Source organism: Cuculus canorus, chromosome 19, assembly GCF_017976375.1.
Source record: "Cuculus canorus isolate bCucCan1 chromosome 19, bCucCan1.pri, whole genome shotgun sequence".
Classification (NCBI taxonomy): domain Eukaryota; kingdom Metazoa; phylum Chordata; class Aves; order Cuculiformes; family Cuculidae; genus Cuculus; species Cuculus canorus.
Window position 1 is genome coordinate 5,247,810 of NC_071419.1, and position 25,551 is coordinate 5,273,360.

General features: G+C 46.3%; 1 protein-coding gene and 1 non-coding gene across 11 annotated transcripts in view; both read right to left on the bottom strand.

Moving 5' to 3' along the window:
- Positions 1 to 25,551, bottom strand: part of PRRC2B (proline rich coiled-coil 2B) — a 49,754-nt gene that overhangs the window by 5,213 nt on the left and 18,990 nt on the right. For 4 of the 10 annotated variants that reach the window (XM_054083948.1, XM_054083947.1, XM_054083946.1 and 1 more), the window contains exons 6-31: positions 24,232 to 24,375; positions 23,407 to 23,648; positions 22,891 to 23,012; positions 22,303 to 22,445; positions 21,597 to 21,687; positions 20,991 to 21,183; positions 20,304 to 20,619; positions 19,485 to 19,675; positions 16,897 to 17,104; positions 15,982 to 16,195; positions 13,271 to 15,334; positions 11,510 to 11,709; positions 10,681 to 10,826; positions 10,018 to 10,159; positions 9,457 to 9,539; positions 8,563 to 8,754; positions 8,229 to 8,423; positions 7,709 to 7,795; positions 6,661 to 6,765; positions 5,851 to 6,043; positions 4,515 to 4,612; positions 3,988 to 4,115; positions 2,877 to 3,117; positions 1,253 to 1,429; positions 485 to 576; positions 7 to 127 (exon numbers count right to left, since the gene is read on the bottom strand). In XM_054083948.1, coding sequence (XP_053939923.1) covers positions 7 to 127; positions 485 to 576; positions 1,253 to 1,429; positions 2,877 to 3,117; positions 3,988 to 4,115; positions 4,515 to 4,612; positions 5,851 to 6,043; positions 6,661 to 6,765; positions 7,709 to 7,795; positions 8,229 to 8,423; positions 8,563 to 8,754; positions 9,457 to 9,539; positions 10,018 to 10,159; positions 10,681 to 10,826; positions 11,510 to 11,709; positions 13,271 to 15,334; positions 15,982 to 16,195; positions 16,897 to 17,104; positions 19,485 to 19,675; positions 20,304 to 20,619; positions 20,991 to 21,183; positions 21,597 to 21,687; positions 22,303 to 22,445; positions 22,891 to 23,012; positions 23,407 to 23,648; positions 24,232 to 24,375 — 6,128 coding nt within the window. Of the gene's footprint in view, positions 1 to 6; positions 128 to 484; positions 577 to 876; positions 969 to 1,252; positions 1,430 to 2,876; positions 3,118 to 3,987; positions 4,116 to 4,514; positions 4,613 to 5,850; positions 6,044 to 6,660; positions 6,766 to 7,708; positions 7,796 to 8,228; positions 8,424 to 8,562; positions 8,755 to 9,456; positions 9,540 to 10,017; positions 10,160 to 10,680; positions 10,827 to 11,509; positions 11,710 to 13,270; positions 15,335 to 15,981; positions 16,196 to 16,896; positions 17,105 to 19,484; positions 19,676 to 20,303; positions 20,620 to 20,990; positions 21,184 to 21,596; positions 21,688 to 22,302; positions 22,446 to 22,890; positions 23,013 to 23,406; positions 23,649 to 24,231; positions 24,376 to 25,551 lie in introns of those variants that run through there. The other 6 variants (XR_008452980.1, XR_008452981.1, XM_054083951.1 and 3 more) reach the window with 6 other exon arrangements.
- LOC128854142 (small nucleolar RNA SNORD62) lies at positions 5,526 to 5,613 on the bottom strand. The gene has a single exon (XR_008453065.1). It is a non-coding gene; the product is annotated as a small nucleolar RNA SNORD62 (small nucleolar RNA).

The window sequence follows — 25,551 nt, forward strand, 5'->3', positions numbered from 1 at the left end:
CGCTACCTGTTGGACGTAGTGTCCTTGCACAGAGCCCATACTAACTGCTGGTCCCGAGGGCTTCCCGCTTGGGCTGGCAGAGCTAGGCCTGGAAATCGAAGAGTCGACAATATTCATGGAGTAAATTCTACAATGGAATGAGAACCTTATTCACGTGTGAAAGGAAAGAAAAAGACAACAGAAAGCAGCAGTAGACAGGGCACGAGAATGTGCTGTGCAGATCTGTGAGCTCCCAGCCCAAAAGACAACACATGGATTTGGTTAGGAGAAATAATAAAGTAATTTAATGACCGAAAAGGCTCTGTGAATGGAAGGTTTGGTATGCACTTCTCACAAGCACAAAGGACCAAGTCAGACACACGCTGTCCCACACCCAAACATGAAAGTCACAATCATGGATTTGATACAAGTATTTGGACTACTGTAAGCACATTCTCCACCTGAACATTCTGACTACAGAGGGTAAGTTCTGCAAACACTTTACCTGTATGTGTGTGGTGATGGTATAGACCCTCCAGAGGACATATTCTGTTTACCATCGGAGAAATGAAACCCTTTCATTTCCATTTGGGAGGACTACAGAGGGAAGCGAGTAAGAAAGAGTATCATCTTGGCATTCACAAATCAATCATTACTTCATATAAACACATAAGTCAAATCTTTGCCCTTCTACCCATCATGCTCATTAAAAGAAGAAACATTTTTTAGGTGAAGAAAGCGAGGCTTGTAAGTGAAAATCTGCTTGCATTAAACCAACAAGCCAGCAGCACAAGCAAATATAGAACCTGGAAGTTAACTGCTGTGCTCTCTCTCCCCTGTAATAGACAAACTTATGATACGAATCCATCAAACCAGACATGACATTAATATACCTACTCAAATGGACAAGCTTCACAACAGAGTGAAATATCTGGGCGGTATTCCAACTGTGTCTGGAGCTCACCACCCCTCAAGCACTCTGGGGAAACCTGTGTAAACATGTAATAAAACTGGAGACTCCAAACTGGATCAAGGCAGGATGTGGCTCCCTGGAAACAGAATGATGACCAGCAGCAAAACCTGAAAACTGCTGTCCGACCCTTTGGAGATGAGGGGAAAAGGGCTTCTTCAATTTAACATCAATCCTTGGCTTTGATATTTAAGGATCCCAAACAAGCCAGTCTCCCCTTTAACAAGCAAGATCAAGGAGTAAAGCTTCAATGCAGGAGGGATTAACGAATGCCAAGAGGAGCATGCAGGAGTTAATCCTTACCTCCCTGCTGGGAGCAAGAACAGAAGGCTGAGATCCAGGAGGGAGGATTCTTCGAGGGGCTCCTATGGGCAGGTTCTGCCCCTGAGGAAGCTGGATGGACTGTGGTAGAATCAGCGGCTGCTGGCCAGAACCATAGCGAGGCAGAGGAAGCTGGGAGCCAGGCACAGGCATTGTTAGCTGTGTGGTAAGGACATGTAGTTACTTAATAGCCGTTACTGTCTTGTCTCTGACACGCTGCTATCTCCTAATGCCCCAGAAAGCACAGCATTGTTAAAAGGAAGCTCACAAACAGCACGGTCTGGCACAGAGTAAATGCAAATCAATGGAACAGAGGGACTTAACACACTGAAATGTGTGTTCTGGTAGAGCTGCCAACACCCAATCAGCTGGGCTTTTAACATGGCATCGTTTTAACATAACTGCGCCCAAACACAGGGCTTTTCTCCTTGCCTAGAATCTTCACCCAGTTCTTCAGTCTTGCTCACGGTTGCTGCATGGGTGTTTTCTCTGGATACAACAGTGTCAGACAGCTCAGTGTCAGGCATTTTGCTTGCAGCTCTGATGCCCAAACCAGAAAGTCTCCTGCACTTTCATGCCAAAGCATCTGGGGGAGTGACCCTCTAGAGAAAGTGATGGTGACCTCAGCTCTATGTTTTAAAGTGAGCTTCAAACTGATGATAGTAATAATTACGAGCAATTAAAAAAACCACAACTCTGAACTCAAGAGCCTCCTGTTCCCTCTGATTCATTTGGCAGTTCTCACAACCACTGGATTTGGGAGGTTCTATGACAAAAATAAGTCTAAGGCTGGCAAAAGAGACGAAGTTACTAGTTTATGATGGATAAAGCATTTCTTCAAACATTTAATTTGCCAGTACTCTCTATATTTTCCTCAGCTAAGTTACTTTCAGGATTAACTGTCAGTCGCAACACAAAACTCCGTTTTTAAACAAAAAGTAAACTTTAACATCTTGCATAAAATAAATGTGAGATGAGTTTAATGAAAGTATTATTGAACTCCAGAGAATCAGAACCTGTGTCCACAAACACAGCTACACTCACAGCAGGATTCAATGTCTTTATCTGAACCATGCTTTAGAAAAGCTTTTTCACACAAGGCTATTTTGTTAAGATCTTGCCAAACAGATCAGCAAGGGTTGAAAATAAGAACTGAGTAACAAATGAATCCAGAGGACAGACAAGCTTTTAATAAAAGGTCCCAGTTATTGTGGAAGCAGAGTAAAATCTGGAGACAACTGGGAATTTGGTTCTCAGATAAGGTACTTTTAGGACAACTATTGCATCACCGCCTTCTATGCATGAAGCACCACAAGGTTCGACCTCATGAAACATTTACATTGAAGGTGAGGACATCCAAGTTACATCCTCAGCTGTCTGTTACATTACAGACAAGTAATTAGCAAGAATCTCATTAAATAAGGTGCTGCATGTTTGAAACAACTGTTCACAGAGCAGTCTCTCGGGGAGATCTTTTGCCTCTTTACAAAGAGCTTGGTCCACACAAACACGACTCAGGACAAACACTAGTTTCAACACAGTCTCACAAACAAGTGGCTGTGAAAAAGCCTGTGCAAGGCAGTGACTTCCAAGCCCTGCTCCTAACCTGCGTAAGCTGAGAGTCCATCATCTGGGAAGCTCCCATACCAGCCGCCTGGTTTATCTGGCCTTCATAAACCAGTGTCTGGCTTCCATTCATGGGCTGATAGGGGGGCCCAGACTGAGTTTTCACCACCTCCAAGGGCTGCATGCCTGGGAAGGCGGAATACGGAGGCTTCAGAGCAGTGCCTCCTGTCAGGACCATGGTGCTGGGCTGAGACAGACTGGGGTGCATATACACCTGAGACCTGGAGGAGAAAAATATGCTCAAGTCAGTACACAGCAAACCTTTGAAGACTACACACACACACCCTGCCAAACTGGATCTGGCTTGCAACCAGCATTCAGTTCTCAGACTCTACTCATTTGACAGCTTAGGAATAAGCTGTTATGCCACCTTCCATTTTAGTTACAGGGTTTTTTTACTTCCACTTTTAAGCTCTTACAATCATGTCCTTGTGTTGCAGAAATACTGTCCTATCCAAAGTTTATAGAATCATAGAATAACATCCTGCACAGTAAGTTCTGGATTTGTAGTAAGGGAGGATTTCGGTTAGCAGAAGGCTACAGCAGTTTTGCAAAACAGAACAGAATCAAGTTAAAGATTAAAACAGCTCTAGCAAGAAAAGGGCTTTTAAAAACCTCAGTGTATAGGAGGCCTTGAAGGACTACTCTGCTCATTCACTTCCGTCTCATGCAGGGAAGGAGGTACAGTGTATGATTCCCACAGACAGCCCAACTCTGAAGTGGACGTCTCAGTCCTTCAACTCTAGCGCACAGTTCCTTGTAGCCAAATACTGCTGCTGTTACTCTTATGTTTGATTTCCTAATTTGAATCTTCAATTTTTTTCAATACAGCTTTTCCAGTACAATTTTTTCAATGCAATTGCATAGTCTTCCAAGGACAGTCTTTGCCACTGTCCTACAAAGAAACATGCTATAGAGAGCTCTATGTGCCCTGATATCCTTGCTCTCCACCCAGCGGCTGTAGTAGGAGAAGGAAACAGCATGTCAACAGAGGGAAGAGAAGACCAGTGTGGAGCATCTGATCAATGTACACAGCAAGCAGGAACATAAGAGTTGAGACCACGAGGAAATAAAAAAATGGAAGCAGTTACCTGAAGGGCTGTATGGAGCTGTACATCTCCTGGGACTGGGAAACAGGCAGACCACCCCTCAGCCCAAGCTGAGCTTGGGCCTGTAAGGAAGTGTGGAGGGAAATGGGAATCTGCTGAGCAGCAGCAGCCTGCAGAAGAAATTGAGATGATTGAGCAGTGCAAGAGGAGACAGAAATTCTCCCAGGCTGTTAAAAATCAAACAGGTTCCTTTGTGAGTCAATCTGCCATGACAATTACCTATGCTGCATCCATACCCAGCCCCTGCATCATTCCACAGAACAGCAGCACACTGGCAGAGGTACCCAAGTGGGAAGAATGATGCCTGCAAGAGGCCCATGAAGGTACCAACATGCTCCACACACAGAACAGGCACAGATAATCCAAGCTCTCACTTCCCCAACCTATGACACCCACTGGGAAGGGGCATTCAAGGAACCTAAAGGGAGCCAACATCCAAGCTCCTCTGGGTTCAGAGAGGGAAAGGACTCCTCATTTCTTAAATGTCACCCTGAAGACTCCTCCCTTACCTGTTGGTAGCTTTGCTGCTGAGGTATCGTCTGAGGGACCAGGCGGGGCTGACTTGCAAACACGTGGCCATCCAGATACAAGGGTGGAATATGGTTACCTGAACACCAGAGAAAGCCGGGTGTAAGTTCAAGGTACAGAGGAGATGCAGGCACAGCACAACGCAGAGACCTGCAGGTCAAGACTACTTCCTACCTCTCAGCAAGTCACAAACATATTACCCATTAAGGAGCCTGCAAAGCTTATAAGCCCACATACCAAAGCCATCAGCCCACTTGCTACAGCAGGCTTACTAAGAATTAATCATACCTTTCTGCAAGAGGCTAAATGTAAACCCAGGTTCCCCACCTCCACAAAAACGTTAAGAGACACTAATGATTTAGGAATCGGTGAGCTGCACTCCTAAATGCCAGAAAACCTGTTCTGCAATCATCTGATCTTTGCAGCTAGGAGGGACAGAAAGAGTAAACATAGTGTTTGAGACCTTCACACAAGAGATCTAAAAGCCACGTTCACCCCAAGGGCGGCACCAATTAGAAAGTACTGTGCCACTCCTGTGGTTCTGTGCAGATCTGAACCATAGGATTTAAAAGCAAAATGAATGTGGGTGGGAAAGGAAACCACCTGTCTTGGAACAATTTTCCAAGTGGGAGCTGGTAGCAGAGTTACTACAGTGGCCCACTCGCTATTCTGTCCAGCATATTCCACTTCATTCTCGAATAGAGGAATGAGAAGGATAGTGCATGCATGAGAGGTCCTTTGGGACCCAGAAGGCAGAGAATCCAAGTACATCTCCTGTTTACAGATGCTCTTCCCTAATTACACACTATCTAACATGACTGAGCTTAAGCTTTTCCTCTAATGCAAGGACAGCAACACCGTCCCACTTCCCAGAGTTCTGCAAACTGTAAGCAAGTTGTTATCACATACAAAGGGCAGAAAGTGCTCAGAACCTGTGACAAATAGCAAACTGAGACGAGGAACGGTTGATACTGGTATTAGGAATGCTGATGTCTCTCAGCCGTAAGTTTCTTCACTTCCCTTCTATTCTATTGAGCGCACAGTGAAGGGTAAGCAGGATCTATTAAGACATCACAGAGACTTGCCGCTACACAGGGGATGTCATCCTTGTGCTAAGTTTATACCAGTCAAGTAACATCCTTCCAACCGGGGAGATGGTCTCTCTTTCTGTCCTGACTGAAGAATCGGATAAATACTAGCCAGCCAGTTACTTCCCACGGAAGCTCTTCTCACCATGCTCTCGTCTACTAGAACCAGAGTATGATTCCTAGACACAAACCAGACAATGCAAATACTGCTGCTGCAGTTTGCAGGTACCTGGAATAGATGCAGAAGGTGCTACAGACGCCACAGGCATAGGAGGCATAGAAACTCCACCAAAAGAGCTGTAGCTGACACCATTGGAAGCTCCAACACTGGAAGGAGGCTGGATGCCTGAGCCTGAGCCTCCTGGGGAGTTCTGTTCTGGTAAACTAGGAGAGTTTTCCCAAGCTTTACGAGCAGACTCCATCTATGGAAATGAAGGACAATAACTACAGACAGTTCAAACGGGGAGGACAATACTGAAGGCTAGAGTTGCTCATCTATGACCCCATCAGTTCAAATTCAGTCTAATCACAGTGGAACCTGGCAGGTCTCGGATCAACAGGTTTCACAACAATTTCCAATGGGCAAGTACCCTTCAAACACACCTAATCCCCTTGGTATCTGCTGAGCTTTTTGGATTTGGCGCAGTGATGCTTTTGTTTTCGTTTATTTTGGGGAGTTTTGTTGTTTGGACGTTTAGGGGTTGCTTGTCTATTGTTGCTTGCTTGCTTGCTTTCTTCTTCCTTAAACCACCGGGTACCTCAGGTCCTTGACCAACCATGTTACCCAGCTACTGAAACAGGAGGAAAGCTCTGTTGCACTTGTTCTACAATAGGCAAGGACTTCAGCATCTGGGACTGTTGAAACACATGCCCTTCCACCCACGCTGAATAGCCTAAGCGCACAACATTTACAGAAGCTAATTAAAGATCTAGCAGTACCTAACTAAACGCTCTGGGAAAGATCTCTCCATGCTCACCACTCTGGCCATGGAGACATGGCATCCACACCTAGGAGAAACACACATGCCAGGTTGCTTACCTTAAGTGTAAGGTCTGCAGTGGGGAAGGACATTGGGTTCAGGCCGATGCACCGCTGGAGGTGGTGATCTCTTCTCAGAATGGGAATGGACTGCGCTAACCCTGCCTGAGGGGAGATTGGTAAATGGTATATACTTTATGAAGTCTTACGAGAACGTCATGAGCTACTAATGCTGACAGAGCTGGCAGCTTTAGGAATGACACCTCGAAGGATTCCATCCTCAGTGGTACTACAAGAGTTAAGTACCACACTCAAGCCTGGTCCATTCTGTTGTTGGAATAAACAAAGCTCTGGTGACACGCAATGACACTCTCTATGTCAACTTATACCAGCTTCCACTCAAGCATCAATTTGACCCAGTAACTTCAATTTGCATCAGAGTTCCTCCTCCTGTCCCATATCTGGAATCTACCTAAATTTCAGACAAAACAAGTTTCTGAAGAGAAACACACTTCAAGAAAAACCTCCTACACCAAACAGCCTACAAACTTGAAGACATTTCAAAGCAAAGCTTTGTGAGTTTCTCACATCGTTTTCCACAGCAGAGCTACAAGTTGGGCTTCTAGCATGTTCACTTTTTCACACAACATAACGAAATACCTGTACGGCTGGAAGAAGCCAGGAAAGTCCCAAAAGAGCCTGACTAACAACTTCTCTGCCTTGCTGTGGCAGATGAGACCTTCTGAGGAAGCTGGCTGTCCAAGCCTAAAAAATGCTACTATCTGCATCGTGTCCATTATCAGCCCTCTTCTGTGCTCAGGTGAGGAGACTGCTGATCTCTGAGACCTGCAATACCTCTTGCTTTATACAGGTCACAGAATGCTAATGCTGTTGTTGCCTATATCAGCTCTGAGCTAGTGATGCTCAATTTATCAAGGTACCTTGAGGGCACAGATTTCCATTACAGATTTTAGTCACGTGTGCTATCTAAGCATTAAGTGTGAAGTCAACCGCAAAGAAATATGCTTGCTCTCTTTGGAAGCATCTTGGGTTTAACTATGGAGCATCTCCAACGAATCAACACCAAAAGAAAAAAAGAAATACTTACATTACTGGCCAAGGCATCCTGCAATTTGGTGACAGGGTTTGCTGCAGCACCAGAGGCAGAACCAGGTGGCAAGCTGAAGTCAGAGTCCTGAAAAAGCAAAACACAAAATTCAAATCCAGCTCCAAGGGCCACGAGTCTGCTTCTCATGGTTAATGACTTTAGCCTGAATAATGACACTAAAAACTAAAGATTGGCCTCCAGTAAGCCTTGCTGGAAGAGAACAAAAAGACACTTCTCAGCACTCAGCAGCAAGCAACCCCCAGAGGCACACAAAGGCTTAGATGGCCATAATTTTGTCCCTCACCTCTGTTACCACCCCAGCTGGTCCTCGAGACAAGACTTCCAAAAGGATATTACGTGTTTGCCAATACATCTTGAGTACCTGGTTTGTGTCAGTAAAGAAATCTAAGGCAAATCTACAGCTGGAAGCTTCCTCTATATAATCCTTCTGCCTCAAACCACCTTTCATATCTCAACAAGCTCAAACCACCAAGAAGATAAAATTAAATTCAATCCTCACTTTAGGATTTACTCCAAATTCAATGGGTGGCACAGGAAGTACAGAATCCACGTGAATTTCCACCCCATTAACAGGGGGAATATTCCCTTCCAGCCGTTCCGTTCCCTCCGAACCCTTTCTGTTTTTCAGGGAGCGTTCGTTGCCGATTGGTCCAGGCTTGTGTTCCTTGTTCTGTCCTGAGCCTTGATCTGAATCCTTAACAGGAAAGCAGAGAGGCTGAGACACAAAGACTGAATTACCCAACCTCAAGCCTTAAAAATGCTATCAAGAACAACACAACCACTTCACAAGGTCTCTCACTACGTGCTCTGGCTTGGCTGCAAATCCAGATTACCTTTTTATCAGATTGCTTCTGCACTTGCTCCTTCTGGCAGTCAGGCTTTGTGTCCACCAGGCCAGCCCCATTCATCTCCTCTGGTTTGAGGGTGCCATATGGAGAACTGCGCTGAGAGGAGGTAGCGGAGGATTCCCGAGACTCCGCGCTCAAGTCAATGCCACTATCCCCCTGGCTGCCTTTAAAACCCTGCTATGCAAAGCACGAAATGTGTTAAAGCCCCGGGCTCTGACCCGGCTCCACAAAGGAGATTAAAAAAATCCCAGAAAACAGTAAGACACGTCCCCTTTTCCAATGACATTCTTGGTTAACTGCAAAGGAGTTGGGCCTGACCTGCAGCATCCCTTGGCTGCTTCAGCTCTACACAACCCTGAGACAGGTTAACCAATGCACCAACCGGACCATGGCTTTAGAATAAGGAAAAAGCGTCCCACATAGCAACTAGGCTGAGATTGCCAAACTCATTTCACTTGTGACCAGAAAAAGATTTAACTCTGGTCTCCAGAGGTGAAGCATTCAGGAACCTCCTTGGCCCTCCCTGCATTAAGGCTACAGCTACACACTACTCACAGGCATGAGGCACACAAACATGACCCATGGGATTCTACCATCCTCAGCTACACCCTGTGTCCAGTTAGGGAGTATAACCTTGGAATAGCTCTACCAGACAGTTAACTCCAGATTTATATCCATATGTAACACCATCAGCGCTTGGCCTTCTAGTTCAAGATTTGAACTGCATCAAGCTCAAATCAGAACAGCAAAGAGACAGTTTAAAATTGCACAAGCAGGGCTGAGAGTCGCTAAGCAAAGATGGAGCAATGAGAAGCATAAGCTACCTCTGTTTATATTTTATACACACACTACCTGAACAGCACATCGGGTGCCACTTACCTCAGCGGCGCTGGATTCAGTACCATTAAAGGTATTTACAGGCTTGCTCCAGGAATCACTGCCAGGAGACTGAACGGAAAGAGCTGGAAGAGAACAGAGGGCTGGGTTCATCTGCCTGAAATACACCTAGTACACAGGGTGGGAAACAGGGAAGAGATTTCTTAGGGAATGTGAAAACAACAGGAGAAAGAAAGGGCAGATAGAAACAAGGGAAGCGCTAGCTAGTCAGTGCTAGAGGATGTGAAAGCAGAGGAAGGCAGAAAAAGAAAATGGCTGAAGTAGACCCAGTCCAACAGTCCTACAGTAGGATCTTGATGTTACACAAAGACACAAGAAATAGGAGACTGATATGGTCAACAACAGGAGAAAGGTGGTTGAACAGTACAGCATCGCACAGTACAGCTCTCTAAGATGCTACCCTGGATGTCTGCCAGCTCCACCCCACTTCCAGCACCGCACAAGAGAAGGATGTCTTCAGCACTGACACCCAGTCCTTCCTGCACACACCAGAGCATTCCCCAGCTCTGTAAAACACTTTGGAACAAACAGATCCAAACTGACCTGGGCTGTTGCTCTCCCAGATCTCTGTGCCCAGGCTGTTTCCAGACACCGTTACATCGCTTTGCTCCAAGCACAAGCTGTTCTGCTTCTTAGCAAATCGAGGAGGAATGCGAGACTGAAGGACGCGGGCCTTAGCTGGTGCCTGGGAGAGAAAAGGCGCAGGCTGTAAGACCTGCCAGTGCACTGGGCTAACAGCCCGCTCCTGCCAAGTTCAAACCCTGGATTCCTAAATGCTGGAATGTGAAAAGCCCCCAACTCGTGTAACAGTGACTCATGGTGCAGCAAGATCAATTAAGGATTACACAATACAGAGATGGCTCTTTCACAGAGCCAAGATCTGAAGAGAAAGAGAAGCTCATCTCTGCAACTGCAAGGCCTTTCCCATTGCACATTCACACTCTGCCTTCAGCTGAAAGATGCCACGCAACCAGGCTTTTTTACACCTTTGCTTGTGAGACTCCCTGAACCTATCACAAACCCTCCTTGTCAGGAAGCATTTCCTAGCGACGCTTTTCATTTGTATTCAGTCCTCCAGATTTCACTGCTTCTCCTTTCACATCAAAGTATTCTCTCATCCTCTTAGAATTTGCAGTCTTCCAACACACGTAGACAAATGATCCCCTCTAAACAGTACTTTGCTAAGCATCCACGCTGCAGTCTCACCTGAGCAGCCTGTTCCTTCTTCCTTCGCTCCTCTTCCAGCAAACGACGCTGCTTTTTAGTAAGAACCTCAATAAAGCCTTCACCTGCCATAGAACCTACTTCACTCTCCTCTGCTGTATTCGACACTCTGTTATCGATGATGGTACCTGAACAAAGCATATACAGGGAAGAAATTGTGCATGTGTGTATGCATGCAAAGCTTTAAAACTGCACCAATTAAGACTGCATTCCAAACAGGATCCATGTCACAGGCAAACAAGTTCAGCCAGCAGCACTGCAGCTAAGCTTTTAAATCTATGCTGTGGTAGTGTGTTAACAACAGCAAGGACAAAGCAGGCACAGGTACTGTTGAAAACATACACATCACTTCTGGATGTGAAACCTCAGTTCAACAAATGGCAAAAAGCTGGCTCACAGCCTAACATCAGTCATTTCATAGACAGTAATTTCTCCTTCCCATGAGCTTAGACTCCAATTCCCCACTCTGGACGCTCTCTCAACTTCCTTCGCACTATATGAAGTGTTATATTTTGAGCCCAAAATACATTAGAAATATGGAAAAGCCTCATTTCTCACTAAAAACAAACTTTCTGTAGAAGAAACAGTAGAGAGACTGTCAGATCTGGGTGAAAGTTTGGGTACAAAATTTAAAATCAGCTTTGTCTTCTATGTCTTCCCTATTGAGATACACTGAAATTTCTTGTTTGCGTAAATAAATGGGAAAGTAACCCAACCTGATATTTAACACTAACTTGATTGAGTCAGCCTGGCTTCAAGTCAGCCACAACATGTCAGCCCTTGAAAGAAACAGAGGAATTAAGACACTCACTTCCATAACTCAGTTCAAACTGTGACAAGGCCTCTCCCTTCTCGCTTGTTCTTTGTATGGTGGATTTGGGCTCCTTCTCTGGCTTTTTACCCTGCCCCTCAGCACTTTCTGAGTTGGCATGGGAAGCCCTATCCAAGCTGTAAATGGAATGGCTGCTCCCACCACTGGTGTTGCCAAGACTCCCTCCTTCTTCTGGAGATCTACAAGGAAAGAAGGGAAAGGAATTAGATTTGTCATTAGAAAATGAGTAGAAGTAACAAGAAGGAAACACACGGGCTGTATTTTGTCAGGTTTGCAATCACACCTCACGCTTCCCCAGCCTTTCTTCAACTGAAGCAGACGTTACATTCTAAGCACACAGACCATGACAAGGATGTCAGCAGGGAAGCAGAATGGAAACAGACCAATACCTGTACTTATGAGTCAACCAACGCGCTGCTCCTGCAACACAGCCAATACCCCAGCTCGCCTCCAGGGGGAGACCTCTGGGCTTCTGTAACATCTCCTGCCTTCCCTATGACACCGCTTCAACAGCTCCTCTGGTCCTCTTTGCAAATAAAGCATTTCTTGGCAAGCACCAAGTGAGAGAAGGGAAGGGAGGCCAACAACACAGAAAAAAATAGTCTTTCCATTTTGCTTGTCCTGGATTTTTTTTTTGACCACCATCCACATAGCTCACTCTCCAGCATTCAGCTCAGAAGAGACATGTAAAAGGTGTGTGTGTCTGGAGAAAGATTCCCTCTTCCCTTACTTTCCCTTTCTACCTATGTCTATCTTTCCAGACATCAGCTCTTCTCTCCCTTATTTCCAGATAAACTATTATCAGTTACCTTATCCAGGAATTCTGGGACATGAGTCATAAGAGGACAGGAAAAAAAAAGAAAGATCAAGTTGCCTACTAAACCCAATACAACTTTGCTTTAATACAAGTGCTTTAAACCCCATACAACACAGCCGCATGTGACGTTTTTTCCAAGGGAAAGGGTAATAAGGGAGCTGTCAAACCGGCCTAGGACCAAGGCCCACCTAACCCAGCATCGTGTCAATCTTCACAAGACACTTGCAAGGAATACTTAATCCCTAGCATCAGAGTTATCTTAAGATATTCCTCCTTCCAGGAGAGCTCCTCTTACCGGGCTACAAACACACAGTGCTGCTTGCCATTCGTTACTGCTTTCCACTAAGGTCTAAGAAAATATTTGCTCAGGCAAAGCCAGGACTGGTGATGCCACACACTGCGCTCAGGCCACAACCATGCTACTGGGAATCCAGGTTAGTGATGCTCAGCCTGCACAGCTCACAGCAACTCATCCCATGAAAACCCAGCCCTCACTTCTGTGCTCTGCTACATTCCAGTGGGGACCCATGATGGGAAAGCAAAGACACAACAGGTTTGGATTTAAGGACAGGATTTCCTTCATTATCTTTCATGTCTCTAGTGAGAGGCACTCCAGAGAGCAGATAGCTGCCTTAGCCCAAAACTAAAGTACAGAGCAACAGCACGTGCCATTCTCACAGTGCCTCAGTGACTTCCATAAACCTGGACTCCCAGCACAGAAGCAAAGGCATCAGTCGGTTATAAAACACACAATGATGTAACCCTTGGATGTTGTAAGGTTGGATAAATGGTTCTGGAAGCCACGTACACTAGATGGAAAGAAATGCAGCCAACAGCTCTTCACCCACAGTCCAGCCCTTCTGCAATCCTCCAATACCTGCATATCAGATGACAGAGATCTGTACATCAAAACACAACTTTACCTTTTGCTTTTTATCAGTGTCCCATTCTGCTGGCTCTCGTATCTGGAAGCTGCTCCTACACCAGTCCTGACAGACTGCTCGACAAACCCTGCTGGCTCGGCCTTGCGGCTCTGCCTGTCAACAAGTGGCCTTTGGCTTGAGAAGCTCCGCTTTGCTAGCTCCCTCTTCTCTCCCAAGCTCCCACTCCCGAGGCCACTTTCCAGCTGGCCTTCATTCTCTGAAACTCCATCTCGCCTCTCCCGCCGCTCGCTGAAGTCACTGCTTTCAGATGCTGTCTCCCACTCCTCGTTGGCATGGTCTGATGAGTTCTGGTACGACAGCTCAGGAGATCGTCTGCCAGAGATGCTGCTCTTCTCCATGGTGGTCAGCTTGGGCCTTCCAGGCCACTGGCTGGGCAGCAGGTTGGGGCCTCCCTCCTCAGGGTTCCACTGGCCAACCGATTCCCTCTCTTGCCTGAGGCGCCTGAATCGTGGGGGCTTGTCTTGGCGGGGAGGACGCCGCCTCCTGAATGGCCTGTTCTCTATGTTCTCCTGATCCGCTGAGTAATCCTCCTGGAAAAAGTGCCTTTTGTCATCCAGATGATTCTCATCAAAAACACGGCTGGAGAAGGAATCCACATGTTTATAAGAATCCTGAATGTAGTCCCTGTCGGACTGCTGCCTGCTCCCAAAAGTGTCGGATGGAGAAGTGTGGCTGTACTCCTGCCACCCTCCTCCCCCACTCCTGCCTTGCCACTGGGTGGGCTCCTTACCCATGAAACCCCTTCTCCCATAGCCAGAGTTGCTCAGTCTTGGCGGCAGTGATCTCCCAAAAGCTCTCGGAGCCCTCATCTTAGGATCCAGACTAGTGTGATCATCTGAATAGATTTTGTTGGACCTCCAGGACTCTTTGAAATCTCCCTTTTTCAAATCACTGTCCTCCCTATCCAGCAAAGAGCCTTCATTGCTGTTTTCTGAGCCCCTCTGCCGGCGACGCTTGGGGAGCTCCTCGTATTCTGACCCTTCACTGTGTGTCTCACTTGCAATCCGGCGCCTTGGCTTGCCTCTGGGGAAGTCCTCTGGCTGGCTGAACTCCCGAAGCCCTCGCCCTCGGCTGCTCCGCTGGTTGTTATAGACTCCCCGGCTGCCCACAACAGTGCCTCGGCCTCTGAAAGTGAACTCCCTGAAGCCTCTCCCTCGCCCACGCCCTTGACCTCTCCCACCAAAGGCTTGTTCCTCATCAATGAAGATCCAGTTGTTTCTTTTTGTAGGAGGGAGATCACTGGACTCTCTAGGTAGTTTGTTCTCCCAGGTTCTTTCTGGCTTCTCTTCCTCCTCTTCTTCCTCCTCTTCCTCTTGGGATTTCTCGGCTTCTCGGGCAAGTGTGGCTTGGGAAGAACCTTTGCCATCCAGCAGGTAACGTGTAGAGTTCAGTAAGGCTGCAGAATCATCTGACTCATTTTCCACTTTCTGAACAGCCACTTTCTCCTTCAGCGGGCGTGAGGTGTCCTCTCCCTCCAGTTTAACCTTCTCCATCTCCTTCTCCTTCTCTTCCACCTTTAGGGCTTTCAGGACTGGTTTTTTAATTGGGCCTGATCGGCGTGTCCTCCCCATCTGCTCCTGGTGCTGACCACCGGCGTTCCGGTTGTCTGGAGCCCACTCTGTTGATTCTTCCGTGGGCTGTTTGTTGTTAGCTCCTTCTTTCTTCCATGGGTCAGCACTGAATGTTTGCTCATCCCTGGGTGCTTCTTCGGCAACTTCCACTGCAGTCTCTGCAGGTTTCTTATGGTGGCTGATATCCCAGCCATTATATTCAGGCTTCTTCTCCGCTTGGATAAAATCAGGTTCTAGGGGTGAACATCTCAAGTTTGCATGGCGGTTGCCAGCAGGACAGGTTTCCTGCACTGTCTCCTGATGCTGAAACAAGAGATCTTGGCCCATCCTCTGAGAAGACAGGCAGCTGTCAAAGTCTGCTTGGGCTTTCTTGTCAAAACCATTCAAGTACTCCTCCCCTCTCTCCTCAAAGAGATCTCGCTGGATGCTCAGACTCTCCAGCCTTCCAGCAGAAGCAGAGTAACTGTCATTCCTGAGGAGGAAACAAACAACAGACAAAAGTCCGCTAATGCAGAGCACAGCGCATCTCCAAGGGCCCAGGCTGGGCATGAGAGGTGGAAACAAAGAAGTGAACTGGGGTTTGTTCTAAATCATAAGGCAACGAGCCTATAAACACCTGAACACTGGGCAGATCTGCTGCAGTCACAGGCTGTATGGCCTGGTTTGTGTCAAAAGAATGGATGATAAAGAAAGCAGTTCCTATGATGGGCAGCAAACTTAAGAAATAAAGACAGATTCGGCCTCCAACATATGTGGACATCTGAAAACAAGGAATTGGTTTCAGAAAGTCCCAAAGAATTAGGAGACAAACTGGAAAGTATCAGAATTTTTGACTCATTGTTTTCTGTACCTACCCATGTAGGTGACAAGTGCCTCCCTCCCACCAAACAGGCTCTAAGCTTGGGAGCGTCGACTGGCATCAGACAGAAAAACTGACTGACTCAGTCTGTAAGCGACACCATGACAAACACTCAACAGTACAGGGGTGTTATCAGATCAGTACCTTGGCCTGTTCAGAGGTATCTTTTGGGTCAATTCTACACCTGCCTTTCAGTAGGAAATGACTTATGGCAGCACCTCCCATCACAGCACATGAGGACAGGGGAATTCCACACTCACCTGGCATGCACTCCCTCCACAGCATCAGACTGTTTCTGGTGGGACAGGGAGTACCCTTTGTTTTGCAGAGATGTGTAGCTCTCCTGGCCCCACACTGGTACAGAATCCAAGGGAACAGTTTTCCTTTCCACTTGCCCTGCCTGACAGTTCTGATCTTCAGACCGACAGCTGCTCCCACCGATGGTGTCCTGCTGAATCATAGGCTTCATAATTCCTGGTCACAACAGAAATCATACCATTAACGCTAGAATCTCATTGCCAAGAAGAACTTAACAATCCACTACTTTGACCAATCCTTCCTTCTGGGGCAGCAGGTGACTGCAGCCAGGGAAACCTTTCTGGCAGGGGGGAACCTGTGCTTGGGATAGACACCCGGAGTGATACACAAGGTGACACACCTTTCAGAGCCTGGCACAGAACACTACACATTATCACTGGCTTGGAAGCAAGCAGGTGTGTGAAAATGAAACAAAAACTCAAGGGAATGATTTATACAGCCTGATGTTTATATTCACACCTCTGAAGATCAGTAACAAGGTACTAGGTTGCATATAGTTTCAGAACTACAGAATTTCTCCATCACGTCTTGAAGGAGGTCTATTAAGACTACACACAACTACAGTCGCTCCCAAACTGATCCGTCTTCTCCCAGGGGGTGATGTGCTAAGGGTCCAAAACTGTTAGGGAAGATATCCCGGTGCAGGGCATGAAAAGGCAAGTATCCTCCCTTCCAATCTCCTCTGTTCCCTCACCAGCTCTCACTGCAACTGACTCTTTCTCATCCCTAGAAAAGGTCAATCACAGCCAGCCAAGATGCCAAGTCTGGACAGAACTAAGATGGGTGAAGCACAGCAGCTCCCCAGGCATGGACCAAATCAACAGCCATGATAAAAGGAAAGACTGGAAACACCTTACCTGAAGGGTGAAGGGCTGAAGGGTAGAAATCCACGGGGGTGCGGCTCTGGGCCATGCGAGGGTCCATATAAGAGGGCATCATCATCCAGCGAGGATCAAAGCCAAGCATCTGAGGGTGTGGTGGGTAGAATGTCCGTTGGGGATGGGAATGTGATGGGGGAGGATAGACTTGCTGTGGCTGCCAGTGCTGCATCTTGTACAGTTGCTCCTGCAGGGAAGAGGCATGGGCTGTTCGACATGAATGGTCACAGTGCCAGGAATCACATTTGCAAACCAGCCAGCCAAAGGAAAACCCATTCCCTGTGTTGGAGGCTCAAAATCAGATCAGATAGGAGGGTACAGAAGATAAGGGCAGTTCACTAGTGAGAATGTGGCAGCTGTTGCTATTCTTCCAATACCCAGAACAGCCAGAATACATTGCAGATAGAATCTCTCAACACTACAGGCCACTCTATGTTGCCAAATGCAAGGGATCAGGGTGCCAAATGCAAGCTTCAAGATTCGAGTTTCCTTTTTCTCAACACTTCTGTGAGATGCAGAACAGTTGCCTGTCAAACACAATTTCCTAACTAGAACCAACTGCTTTAGAAGATGTTGCTCTTCGAAGGAAATGCAATTATAAGCTATTTAGTGTGCATATATGTATCAGTTCAACTCATGTTAGCCAAACAGATTAGATAAGAACAAACTAAACTCAATTAAGAGAGCTATTAATACTTTTTAATGTTTCCTGTGTGTCCTCCAGAGATGGGCTAACACCTTCGGGTTGTGTTCCATCTCCCACATTGCCAGTTCCACCTTCCTTTATCAGGACCATCACGATGCTAATCTCATTTGATATTTAACTTTTGCTAAAGCTCCACAAAGAATCTATATTTGAAGGGAGCTTTGTGTACCAAAGAAAGCTTTCAGAAGGCAAAAAGCTCCAAGTAACATGGAATACATCTATTTGCTTATCAAACTTTCCACCATCTTCTCCTGCTAAGCTTACAACAGCCTCAAACACTGTGACTGTTCATAAAAAAAGCCAATCCCCTAATGCAGAGCGAGAAAGAAACCTTTAAATCTGATCCTGACACATCATTATGGCAAGAGAGAAACTTAAATAAATGCAAAGATTATATCCAAGTTATCTAGTGTTCCAGTACCTTGGAGAAAATATTCCATTAATGACACCAACACTATTTTTCGTTTTGTTCTTTTCATGGAACCACTGCCACTAAACGGCAATACCAGCCAGCCAAGACACAAACTGCCTCATATATCCTAATGACACTGAGGATAAGAGAAAATAAAAGTGAAAATTTCATGTTCTTCCATTGCAATAACCTGTGGTATTATTAGCATGACAGCAAAGATATCCAATTATTTTTAGTTTAAGAGCATCTCTTTTAAAGAGTAACATCAGCAGCACTTGCTGCTGTTCATCTGAATCATGAAAATGTCAACTGCCCAGTAACAAGCACAGGGGAACATCCATAAAAGAGCAATTACTGAGCTTCCAAGCAAAAGTCAAATGTGAGCTCTTCACTGAGGTTTGCAGCAGCATTGATCATATCACATTTCAAGTGGTTATTCTGTGAAGAACGGCAATTAACTTGGCATTACCTCAAGCCTGGATATTCTGTTCCTTGACAAATTTGACTCTGCTGCCCTAAGAAGGATCGAGCTGAACACATACATACAGCTGGAAGGCCGGGCAAGACATAGGGCATAAAGTGGTTCAAGCTGGTTGCCCAGAACCCCAGAAGAGATTTTTTCAATTAAACAAATAAGATAAAACATATTTATGGTGCAATGAAAATTATAACTTCAAAGAGCCTCACAGAAAAAAAACAGGGTAGGTAGAAGGTGACAGGAGATTAAATGACGACTCACCTCTTGACAAAGGCAGGAGGTAGAATGAGAACTGTGCCACTCCACAGCTCACATGTTCGGCTCAAAGTGGAGTCCAACCACCTGCCAACCTAAACACTGTTTGCCCTTCGCAAGCAAGTGGCCATCCAAACCCAACAGGGTAAGGGCACAGCAAGCGCAAAGGAAACGGAAGCAGGTGATCCCCAAAGGTCTTCCTTGCTCTCATCTTGTGCCAGGGAGTAAGAACAGATGTTCACCAGCTTCATGGCCAGCCAAAGGCATTAGACACTACACTGGATCAGGCCTACATCAAGTACCAAGGTAGTCACTGCTTTTCTTCTGACTTTGGACACGGGAAGGGGAACATCCCCAGCCTCTCCCGCATAAACACATTTGCAAACCAGAGCTCTGCTACAAAACACATAGTTCTAAGAGATTTCCAACAAACCAGGCCTGCCCATGCCTCTCCCCAGACACAGAAATCCCCGACCACAACAGCTGTGGCACCGCAAGGCAGATGGAAAATTCACGTAACCTACATGGAGCCCTTTTACACATCACGCAGGATACACCTGTGACCAGAAGTACTGAAAAAAGCCAAGGTTAAACACATTTATCACCTGCCATCCTGAAGATGGTTGGTTAGTTCATGCTGACTGTGTTGAGAACCAAGCAAACACAACGGTTTGGGGGGTCCAAAGGAAGAGGGTTGGCAGTGTTTCAGCTATTACCTGCTGCTGTTGCTGCTGCTGCCTCTGGAATCGTGGGGGAAGAGACTTCTGGTATTTGTTGAATTCTTGTGCTGGGGAGGGAGCTTCTCTGAGCTCCTCCTCACTGCCTGTCTGGGCTGCTGCCGCTGGGACAGGAGTCTCCTCTTCCAGATAGCCAACAGAGACATCTGGGGTGTGAAACTCAGGGGCTGCTGCAGAGAAGAAAATAAGCCTTCAAGAGCTCTGTGAGTCCACTGCAACACCGTGATATCCATGGGTGTGGGCATGTCCTGACTGCCTTATGTGGCTGAACTTCTTTCCAGCTATATAAAGCACCTCACAGGCAATCTCCCTGACTTGCACTGACTGCTGCAGAGGGCTTTGTCCACTTTGGTTTAGTGATCAATTCCAAGATCTGCCCCTGCCACTAGTCTTCTGCTTAAGCACTCGGAGCAAGAAGTCCATTTCGCCTGTCACTTCTTAAACCTGCCAGCGCTTACCAATAACAGATTTTCTGACCTGTGACCCATGAGCACTTTCCTAATATCACCATCCAGTCATGCGACAAGGTCACTGCTAGCACAGCTGACTGAGCGTAGATAAAGGCAACCAAAAAAGTTTGTAGTTTGTTTTAATAGGATTTTTTTTTTAATAAAAAATCACCTTCATCATCAATCCAAAATATTCTGCAGAATATGTGAAGCAACTGATCTCCCAAGTGCCACTCAAGCACCACCCTAAATGCTCCTTCCCAGGAACTCCCACACACATCAGGTAAGAGAGCAGCACAATAACAAAAAAAAGCATTCTTACAAGGTGAGGCAAGCAACGTTTCTTTACCTCTCTGGAAAGCATGACCGTTCTCTTGCACAGCATTCTTCTCTGTGCTTGGGGGTCGCACGTCTTCATTCTCTGTGTGTTTCTGGGTCTCCCCATTTTTCTGAGCCAGTTTGCATTTCTGATCAAGTTGCTTCAGCTTTGCAGCACAGGCTGCCAGACGCTCCTCCCTGGCTCGCCGCTCCTCCTCCTCCCGTCGCCTCCTGGCTCTTTCAACAGCCTCCGAGATCTCAGAGTGCACAAATTTCTGTCTCAGTGGCACCTTTTCTTCTTTATCCTCCACGGACTGCTGTCTGAGAACACTTCCCTGTGTCGGCTTCTGCCAAGGGGAAAGCATTCCTTGGTCAGCATGGCCCAAACATCTTTATCTTAAGCTTTACATCCCATGCTGAGAAAATACCTTCCTGGCTCCCTCTCCTCTATTCCCATCCTTTTTGGTGGGGAGTTATTGCTATGTAGTTCAGTAGCTACACTTTTTCACTGTCTGACAACCCCACTGCTCTGCACCAGTTTCCATTTGTCTTATCCAGCAGGAGTGCTACACAGATAGATTTCTCCCCTGCTGGATATAAACAAAGGATCAAGACACTCATCAGCATCCTGTTTTCAATAAAATGTAAAACTAGCCTCTTGAGGACAATAATGCATTGCATCCAGCAGCACAAGCCCACTCACTTGAGTTCAACGTACCTGGTATTCAGATGCAGAGCTCCAGCCATTCAGCTTCCTTGGAGGCTGCTGTGAATCCTGCACTTTCCGGACAGGCCGGGACAAGCCAACTGAGTCACTCCAAGTTTTTCCTTCCTCTGAGGCGTGTTTGACATCTGCACTGTCTGCGGAGCTCAGGGACAACTGTCGCTGCCTTCTGGGATCCCAGCTGTTCCTGTCACATAAACAACTTTGCTATTACATTTGCTATTTGCCTCAAAAAAACACCTGCAGTCCTATCAACTGGCAAAGGCAACTGACAGCAACAGAAAGAAAAGATCCAAAAAACCCACCAAAACAAGCAACACACTTTTCTTCCTAAGATGCATAAGGATTAACATCACTGTTATGCAGCAGGATAGAGGTGAGAGACACAAAGGAGAGGAGGAAAAAAGCCTGGCATCCTGGCACTCAGGTTCAAGACCCGTGCGCATCCACAAGGCCCACTCAAACAATGCCCAGTAGAATCCACAGTCAAGGATGAATCACAGGGAGCAAGCCTTAACATTTAGAACAAGTTTTAAAAAGATCATGGTGGTGTTTAGTTTTATTCAAACAACTGTAGGTTTGAATACAGTCACTTCTTACCACTTCTGTCGTCCATCTTTAAGAGTTTCTTCCTCTTCCTCATCTTCACTAAACTTTAATTTCTCAGAGTAATCCACTTCATCATGAATGCCTACAAAGGTAGGATTGGAAAATGGATATATGAGAGGAAAGAAACAAGTCCCTTGTCCTGATAAAGCTTATGCCCTCTCTGGCACTAAATCAGGCTTAGCGTAAACTAATGGGAAATCTGAATGTTCACCACAGGTACTGGAAATCCTGGGAGCAGTGTGGACCCACATTCCTGAGTAGCTGGACCAGTCCCAGAAAAGAAGCAGCAAGCAGTGTGAGAACAGGGTTCTGCAAATGAGGTAACTGCCACCAAGCTAGACTGTGTGCAACAGGATACGGAATACCATAATTGAAAAGGCAGGACTAACTCTTCTTCCCAGCAGCCATACTGCCACCCTCCTGCTGTTTGGTGTTTTCAGCTTTTAGGAGTCCTCAGATCCATTTCCTTGAGCGTAGTGTGATGGAAGGATCAGAAGGATCCATTGTGTCATCATTTACACCAACAGCAGTTTCACAACTACACAGACCACCCTTTTGCTTCCTCTCCTTCCTTCTTGTGACAGTGAAACGGAGCCACCAGAATATCTTGGCTATTTCACACTTCAGGGAGAAGTTAACTCCCTTGCTTCACCTCCTCAGTTGTTGCCTGAAGCTAGGGAATGGAGAAGCACCATACCTGCCCATCCGTCATCTGCATCGGTGTCTAGTTCATCCAGCCCCTTTAGATTCTCTGCATTGATAATGGTGGGCCGAGGTGGTCTCTCTAGCTGCTGTCGAACTGGACGTGTTGGGCGAGACAGGTTAAGTCTGTTCTCTTTTCTACAGGGAAATGCAAAAAAATGGTTAGAAACAGCAAAAAACAAAGAAAAGAATGTGGAGCTGAGTTTGTAACCATAAAATCAGTCCTCTTCTACCATGCACTTGTATATACAAGGGCTCCAAGTTTCTCTCTCTGTCCAGCAAAGTTTATTTCCCTTGCCTACCTGGTACCCACTTCCCAGGGCTTACAGATCACAGCTGCAGCCCTTTCAGTCCAGGGTCACATACAACTCACGTCCACTCACTCTTCAGACACAGTGTGCTTACAGATGCTGCTGTAACTGGAGGAAAACCCTGCTTTTTTTGGGTAAAAATCAGTTTTCCTCTGTGGCTGCCAGCAGCCTCAGCCACGCAATTGGATCCTTGGCCCAAATTCTTGCATAGTTTAAGGTTCATGTCACACTCTAAGCGTGCCTCTCAAGTGGAACAGCCATGGCAGCCTTACCCATCTTGATCATTCATCTGGTATTGTCTGAAAGGTACCCGCGGCTCAAGCCGAAGCTGAGGAACGGGTAAAGACCCTCGGTCCAGCGATGCAGGGGTCTCAGACGGCTGTTGCGGACACATCTGGAACAAAGCAAAGCAGAAGAAGCTGGTTTTTCTCCTTGCCACAGGAAGATTTATCCAGATTAGGTTACCACACAAGCACAGTAGCTGCATCCATGCAAAGGGAAAACAAACATTTCATGTCTGGCTGCCTGATAGGCCAGCAGCAAATAGTTCCCCTCTCCAGCTCTAGAGGGAAAGCAGCAACTTTTCCTTGGGCTGGGCAAGGCTGTGCTACAGTATTGTAGCACAAAAGGATAATGCAGAACAGGGAAAACTAAAAATAGATCAAGAGAAGGATTCTTGAGCAAGCCCTGGGAACCAGCCGAGAGTCCTGAAAACAGCTGATGACTTCAACCCACACATATTCTAAGCAGCAAGGACATCACCCAGCAGTGGAGAAAGGGCAACTTACGAAAGCAGGTAGCATGTCATGGTATGTAGGTGGTTGGTAGACATTTCCCATGAACTGCGAAGCCCCTTTGCGGATAGGTTGAGTTGGGCGGAGAGACGGCTCCTTCGGATCACTGGCACTCACTGAGGAGGGGGCTCCGTCTCCGGTGCTGGAGGTCTTGCTGCCCAGCTCAGCAGGGGAGGCGGTCAGAGATGTGGCAGAGGTGATGTTCCTCCCACCGCCCTCCCTCCAACTGGTGACATCTATAAAAAAAGGAGGTAATAATTCTGTTAATATCTGTAAATGCAGACAGTCACTCTGCCAAAAAATCTCGAAGCAGAAATACTCTGGTCAAGTCCTAATTCCACTGAGTGTGTAGAAAAACATCAGGGACCAAGTAAAATTTCCAAACCCACTTATTTTCCTAAGAGATCAGTGCCATCAGCCATTACTAAGTAAGGACACCACTGGCACAGCAGTTATTTGTCAATAAGCCTTAATTCCACCAACTCTGCTCCCTGTTTCCACAGTCATTCTGCAGAATTAAGGCAAATTACGTCATGCATTCAAAGAGAAGCCAATCACAGCACCCCCTCATTTCACTTGTGGCTCTCCCTTAGTCCACAGGGAGTGGGACTGCCTCACAACTTCACACGGCAATTTTTATGAATCAATGAAGTAGACAGACAACAGTCCATACTTGGCTGTCTGGACCACAGAACTAGCAAGGACGTGCAAATCCACTGTCGTTTCCTAAGCCACTTGATACATGTGAGCACACAAAAAGATACACAGCCTATGGGTTATAGGCTGAGATATGACAGAGAGACACCATCGCTCACTTACTCTGGGGGCGGAGGCTTGGTCCTGGCCCATACGACGGATCTAAGGCGCCCTTTTCTTTGCCAACCTTGTCCTGCTCGCCAGCTGCTTTCAGCGTCGGAAATTCCTCGGGAGAGAAGGATAACAGTCGGCTTGAGGCCCTTGAACCTGTCGGACAAATAAGTGTGGGAGTCAGGGAAGATCTTTCTACTCTTTCAATTCCCTAATGAGCTCAGCCTGAAAACACATTTCCTGAGAATATGGGCCTCCAGCATATTTAAATCCAAATTACTATCGTACCAGCGCCTCAGCTCACATCCAAAACACTCTCAGACACCGTCACCAACACAGCAACACATTTCCTCACCCAGCACTCCCACACTCTTAACTTGGGATCTGCATTTCAATTCTCATGCTGAACAAAGTCAGTGCGAACTTTCTCAGCTTCCAATTATTTTTGTAAACTACAAAATTCAGACTGAGGCACAGATATAAATCTGCAAGATCGCTTATAGAGGATACCCTGCTTATCAAGTATTTGATGTTTCTATTCCGACTCCTCCCGCTCAGATCGCACTCTACCAGGGAAGAGTATTGTTAAGATTTCTAGCAATATACTCAGTGAAAGATCACAGATAAGGATCAAGCAACTTATGCTACACCCCATTCTCCTCCCTACTGCAGCACTTTTAAGATGCAGGTCACTGGCCAGATCAGGCCAAGTTCATTTCTTGTCACCGGGAAATTATACTGCCAAATCATCAGCCACCCTAGAATGACAGCTTTCTATCCGTTCTAAAGATCTGCCACTGACTGGAAAACAAAACACAGCAATTCTCCTAAATCTGTTGTCAAGATAACATTGAATAAAAGGAAATGGTCAGCATTATTGCACTATTAAACATTAAAAAACAAACCTGCTTTTTTGAGAAACGTTTCTTGATGTTACTTGGCTAATGCTCGTTTTAAAAATGACCTATCAGAATTATCATGTTAGAAATATCCACAACGAGTACTGAAGATCTGACAAGAAAGTCTCAGCTATCCTTACCCTTCCTTGCCCTAAGGAGTCAAGAGGATTGGCTTCTTTAAATCATCCTCACTTTCTGGAACTTGCACACTGCACAAGACCTATCTGAAGTTTTCCAGGGAAGGCGCTGCCTCTGCTGAATGTAGTATCTTCAACCGTTGGACAGGTAAGGATACACAAGAAGGATATTTCTCAAATACACCAAATGTATCTGAAACGTGTCTAAAGTTCCAATTTCTAGCGCATTATCCTACTGAACTAGAACAGCAATGAGAATATTAACAAAGCCTCTTTCAGGGAGAACTTCCAACTGA